Genomic DNA, 6,420 nt, shown 5'->3' on the forward strand with positions numbered 1-6,420 from the left:
TTGAGAAGCAGGGGTACTCTTGAATAATAAGGCAAAAAAAGAAGAAGAGAGGAAATCAGGTTGTTCGTGAGGGAAGGACTGAAGACAGGAAGGAAGGATAGGGCCAGACCAAAAGTGCTTGCTGCCTTCCAGTTGTTGTTGCTGCCCACTTGGCTTTATTTATTTCAATCAATAGCCTGCGATCAGGGTCAAGCCAAAGCAGTCGTGGGATTTGGTGCGCAGTCCCCATCCACCCACACCCCTCCTCTCTCCACCGCTGTACCCTGAAACCATCTTGCAAAACGCTCCAAACTCCTTGCCTGCAGTGAGTAAGCCGCATGCATGATTTCAGGGAGGCAGGCAGATCATGCAGTGGGATCATGCAGGATGCCATGATTCGGAAAGGGGACCTTGCTTGCTGCTTCAACGAGGAGGAAGGATGGTCGAGCAGCAGTGAAGCAACAGGCAACAGCAGTTCATGTACCCGATTCTAACTGAAACTGACCAGACAGTCAGTAGCGTATCCTATCCACGGATAAGATGATTGAGAGGGAGGTTACTGGACAGTGTTGGCACACTTGTCACTCCCTCCTTTACTTGCTTGCTTACTTACTACTAGTACCTGTCAACTGAAGTGATCCATCATCGATGTATGTATGTATGCTGACATTAACTGAAGATGTACTGACGTCTTGTGAACAGCACCTGTAATTAACTAACTAGCTAACTAACTAACGTCTGCAGCACACTTCACAAGTTCAGTTCAGTGAAGAAGCAAACGCTTCTTTTCCATGGACGGATGTCACCATCGTTGTTGTCACTCGCCACCACTAGGCACTAGCTGCCCAAAGCCAAAGGTCTCATCTTTCAACTTCTGTACCGTTGATCGCACCGACGCCCGGCGACGATCGCGACGTCGCAACCTCACCCGAGCTTAATTGGAAACCCGCATGACCCTCGCTAATGGCGGTCGTCACCGCCGTTGTTATCCGGTCGCGGTGGTTTCACCGTGGCCATGGACGGGACGTCACGTCTCTATCTCCACCGCTACTTAACCAATCGGGCGTGGCAGGGTAGGGACGCCCCCAGCCTCCAGCCGCACCACGCTCATCGCTGCTACAGCGGTGCCGCCTCCACCCACCCACCCACCCACCCACCGTCACCCAAAAAGAAGATTCCGACCGGGGAAGCGGCGGCCGGCGAGCGGCTGACGATGCCGTCGTCTCCGCGGGCGGCGGTCATGCTCGTCGCGGGCGCGTGGATGTGGTTGTTGCTGCTGTCGGCGGACGGCGCGCGGGCGGACGGTGGCAACGGCACGGTGTGCCTGTGCACGGGCCCGCAGTGCGTGCCGCCGTGCCCCGTCCCGGGCACGCCGCCGACGGTGACGTCGCCGACGCAGTTCCCCTTCTGCCCGCAGAGGCCGCCGGCGATCGGGCCCTTCCCCTGGGAGCAGCAGCCGTCGTCGACGCCGACGCCGAGGTCGGGGTTCCCCCAGGACGCGGGGTTCCTCGCGGCGGCAGCGACGGCGAGACCCACTAGAACGGCCCCATGGCTGGCTGTGGCCGCCGTGTGCTCTGCTTTCTTGCTGCTCCTGCAGCAGTGATTCTGTCTGACGGATGTACTGTAGGCGCGAGTTCATCAGGAGATTCAGTTCCACCGTTGTGCTGATGTCTAAATCTCATATGATATACTCTACATATGTATGTAATCGTAGGTCTTAATTCCAGTTCAATAGGCTACGAACAAACAATCTAAAAGGGATCGGTTGGGTTCCTCCTTTTCGCATCATCTTCTTCTTTTTCTGATTGATTTTGTTCTTTTCGCTGCAACTGGATGGATGCTGGGGCTCTGTTAGACCTGATAATACACATGGAGTAGTACCATTTGGATCTGTGTATGTATGATTGGTGCTTTATCAGATGTTGAGATGCATGGCCTGGATTCTGGAACATGCATATATTCTTGCTTGAGAATGTTAATCAAGTCTTGGCAGCACTGTTGGACGCTAGTACTATCACCTTGTGGTGCTGTCACACATGGCAATGACCAAACAGTCTTTCAGAGCACAAGCCCATGCTTGGTCAGTTCCTGGGTTCATTCATTTATTTTCTGTTGCGGCCAAAGTAAGTGAAGAAGTAGAAAGATCAGTACTGAACCTACGGTTTTTTTTTTCGAAAAGCAGGCATCGCCCCGGCCTCTGCATCGAGTGATGCATGCAGCCATTTTATTAAGAATGAAGTAGTACTGAACCTACGGTTACTGGTGCCTGTGAATAATTTCCTACTGCTTCATTTCCTGAAGAAACACGAATGTAGGTAGAACTGAATATGAGTATCAATTGCTGCAATTAAAGCTACTACAAACCTTTCCAAGAAAGAAAGAAAGAAACCTTTCCATATGGCCAGCATCACCGAAGCGTCAATGCTTCAAACCAAACATCTCAATGTCATCACCAAGGAATAAACCAGCACAAGATGAAGATGATTGCTGTGGGGGTTCACAGTAGTGCACAATAACCTTGTGTCAGAAAGGCAGAGTAACTGAAAAAGAAAGAAACTGAAGTAATTTAGGAGCCACATCAAGAACCTGCCATTTGGCAGGGAGTTACTCATCACTTGTAGGAGGGTTTTCAGAACGGACATCACTGACGCGTCAAGGCCTCAACCAAATCTCTCGCTATCACCAAAGAGAAAAACAAGGGCAGAAGACGAAGATGATTAGGCGCGTCTCAACGTTCTCAAGACCCACTAACCGCCGACATGGCAGGAGCAGAATAAATCTGTAGTCCCTGCTCAAGAATAAATTCAAAAAGTAGCACCACGTAGCAGAAGCAGTTTCTATCCATCCATCCGGCACTTGGAAACTCCGATTTATTCCAAGCACATATTGTTCCGTGCCTACCGATACATAGATAGACACACACACACGCACGAAAGAAATGAAAAACATTCCGGTCACTTTCAGGCTTTCAGCGGCCGACTAGCTAGAAAATAAAAGATGCAGAGAAAGATGTGTGTTCTTTCTTTTTTCTTTCTAGTGGTGGTAGGCTGGTAGGGCTTGTATGGTAGGATCGATCGACTGAGGCCTTGTTTGTTTCATAAGTCCTAAGACTTTTTTAAGTCCCAACTTATAAGTCATAAGTCCCTATCTGTTTGTTTACAGGGACTTATAAGTTCATGTTGCACCCAATAAAATACACTTGTTCACATATCCATGCGGACCAAAAAACTCCAGCGATGCAGAAACGGGGCGACGGGGGAAGAACCAACGCAGAAACGGGGCGACGGGGGGGGGGGGGGGGGGGGGGGGGACGAACCGAGGCAGAAAACGGGACGACGGGGCGGCGAACGGGCGGCGACGGGGCGGACAGCGACGTGGCGGTGGGGCGGCGGCGATTGGGGCCTGCGAGCGACGAGGGGTAGGGCGGTGCGAGCGACGAGGGGTAGGGCGGCGGCCACTCGATCGATGCGGAAGACTTTTTTCGCGGGCTAACGAGCAATAAGTCCCAATAAGCTCCTACTAGAGAGTCTTATTTGATAAGTCCCAAATCACCATAATAAGTCCCAATAAGTCCCTTGTGTTTGGTTTAGGCGGGACTTATAGGGACTTTTTTAAGTCCCAAAACCAATAAGTCCGTGGAAACAAACACCCTCCGAGATAATCATGCAGAGCAGAGAAGAGGATGGAGCCGTTTGAATCACGTCACCTTTCTTTCTTTCTTTTTTATGCAAGGACGTGAACGAGCATTGGTCCATCATCCACGACATGATTAGGAAGTCGGTAGTAGTAGGAGGAGTATAATGTAATGCAGCATGCTTAACTTGGTACTGGCAGTAGTTAGTAGCCACCAGAACAATATTCTGCCGCTTGGTTTGTACCTGCTGCTAGAATACACACACACACACACTCAGGGCAGAGGAAAAGAAGACGAGACGACGACGACGACCGGCCTCCACCGCAAAGCCGAACCGCTAAAGCGGAGAGGGAGGCCGACCATTATAACCCACACAAATTCCCCACCGAGAGCAGGAGACCAACCCCGAGCACACACACACAAAAGGAGAGGCGGAGGAAGACGAGCGAGCTTTTCTTGCTTTCGGTGCCATGGCGAGGTGGACGGTGGAGCCGTGCGGGCTGCTGCTGCTGGCGGCGCTGGTGATGGTTGCGGTGGCGGACGACGGCGGCGAGAAGTGCACGGGCGGGTGCGGGAACCCGTGCGGCATCCCGTGCACATACTCCAGCCCGCCGCCGCCGGAGCCCGTGCTGCCCCCGCCCGTCTACTACCCGCCGCCGGCGCCCGTGTACTCCCCGCCCCCGCCCGAGGCCGTCTACCCGCCGCCCACGCCCACGGCCGACTGCCCCCCGCCTCCCACCGAGCCGTCGCCGGGGTACACGCCCGCGCCATACACCCCGACGCCGTCCGGGGGTGGGTACAACCCGGCGCCGTCCGGGGGCGGGTACAACCCGACGCCGTCCGGGTGGTTCACGCCGCCCAACATGCCGTCCTACCTCACCCCGCCGGGGCCGCTCTACCCGCAGGACCCCGGCTTCCGGCCCAACGCCGCGCCGGGCATCCCGGCGGCGTGGCGCGCGGCCGCGATCGCGGCCGTGGCGGTCGCCGGAGCACTGGCCTTGTGATCGGTCGTCACAGGAGCAAGGCACACGCGTATCCGTCCGGGGCATGGAGCTACCTGCTGCACCGGCCTGTCGGTCCATGGAGCCGGCCGCCGTGGTCACCATGGCGATCAAAAGCGCGCGGGCATGCGTACGTTTCAATTGGATTCCGTTGATTCCGTGTTCATAATAATAAGTAAGTTTATACGTATTAGGGTCGCGACGCCGGCGGTAATAATTTTTTCTTTTCGTTGATTTCTCATTCGTGCTGTGTTCATGTCCTCCATGTGGTTCATCGATCGTTCTTGCCGTGCATATGCATGTACTTACTTACGTTGTGTTTTTTTTACTTTGGTCAATCGTAGGAAAGGAAGCAAAAAATTGTTCATCGATCAGACTATGATACTGATATGATATATGTCTCTGATTACTCTCACTTGAATCCTCTTTTCCGATCGGCACGTATGTATGCATCCTTCTCTCCCGATGATCACCAACTCATGGTGCTCAACTGCTGCTGCTTTTCATATCTCGTTTCTCAAATGTATGTATGGAACCTAACCAACCCGTGTGTTAGGTACATTGACTAACTAGACACTAGCTGGTTAGGCACTGTTAACACATTAATTGTGCATCCGCACATGCGTTGCACCGGCCGGTAGTACATGCATGCACACGCTATCTCATCTTCTTCAGCTAAAGCTCGGTAGCATTTTCATCCGATTGTGCCCATCACGTCGAAAAGCGATTGGACGGTCGATGCAAAAATGTGAGTGTGTGTGCGCGCGCGCGTGGAGGGAGACGTGTCGACGTCTGGGATCGAGGGGTCGCGGTCGTTGGATATATATGTGTATCGGTGGATGCGGTTGCGGCGTCGCTGTCCGTCGACCGCCGTGGTTTCCAATCCTTCCAGCCGTGCAGACGTACGTACGTACCTAGGCAAGGACGACCACGCATCATCATGGTGATAAGATACGTGTCTGCAAGTACTCCCTCCGTCCCAATTATAAGTCTTTTTAAAGTTTTCATCGGGGGACTACATAGGAATGTATATAGACATATTTTAGAGTATAGATTCACTTATTTTGCTTCGTACGTAGTCTTTTAGTGAAACTTTTAAAAAAACTTATATTTAGAAACGGAGGGAGTATATGGTACTGTGTATATATCTTAAAAAAATATATGTATGTACAGTTACACACATACAGTAGGTTGCATGCATGCGCACGTGGCAAGGTGAAACGGACAGGACTGATGATAAATAAGTCTGTTCCAGCGGGGCAAAGTCAAGCTAAGCTGCGTGCCACTTTTCTGCACAAAGAAGCATACTCTTTTGGACTGTGGAACGTTTCATTTCTTCTGAATATACAATTAGGGTGTTTTCTAGGGTACGTGGTGCATATAGATACGACATATTTATTACGCATTTAAATGGTTGAATCATGTACTACTATTAAAAAAAAAATACTCATACGAATCTTTACCTACCAATAATGATGTTTGAACTTATATGTGTAAGATTTATGTCACGTCTGAATGTGCTTTAGGGAAACCGATACAATTAACAAGCCGCGGCAACAGGAGGATTTCATCTCTTGGCCATGGGATAGATCGGACAACCTGACTGTGAAGAGTGTGTATAACTTTGTAATGACCAGCGATCATGAGGGTATAGGGGCGTCTAGTTCCTCACCTCTGGGGGTGCGCCCCATACGGAAGTTGATCTTGGGCGCGGCTTTCCCTCCCAAGATGCGACACTTTGCTTGGCTCACTTCCAACTAATGCAGAGAAATTCAGGAGACACATTGGAAATTCTGCGTACTGTAG

At 51.7% G+C, this 6,420-nt stretch overlaps 2 protein-coding genes across 2 annotated transcripts; both read left to right on the top strand.

Moving 5' to 3' along the window:
* Positions 1-928: 928 nt before the first annotated feature.
* Positions 929-1,987, top strand: LOC123439118. The gene has a single exon (XM_045115866.1). The coding sequence runs from the start codon at positions 995-997 to the stop codon at positions 1,580-1,582; it is 588 nt and encodes a 195-aa protein (XP_044971801.1). The 5' UTR covers positions 929-994; the 3' UTR covers positions 1,583-1,987.
* Positions 1,988-3,906: 1,919 nt separating this feature from the next.
* LOC123439119 (leucine-rich repeat extensin-like protein 3) lies at positions 3,907-4,988 on the top strand. The gene has a single exon (XM_045115867.1). It carries the CDS (start codon positions 4,084-4,086, stop codon positions 4,615-4,617), a length of 534 nt encoding a protein of 177 aa, XP_044971802.1. The 5' UTR covers positions 3,907-4,083; the 3' UTR covers positions 4,618-4,988.
* The last annotated feature ends 1,432 nt before the right edge of the window (positions 4,989-6,420 follow it).

This window comes from Hordeum vulgare, chromosome 3H (assembly GCF_904849725.1).
Source record: "Hordeum vulgare subsp. vulgare chromosome 3H, MorexV3_pseudomolecules_assembly, whole genome shotgun sequence".
Classification (NCBI taxonomy): domain Eukaryota; kingdom Viridiplantae; phylum Streptophyta; class Magnoliopsida; order Poales; family Poaceae; genus Hordeum; species Hordeum vulgare.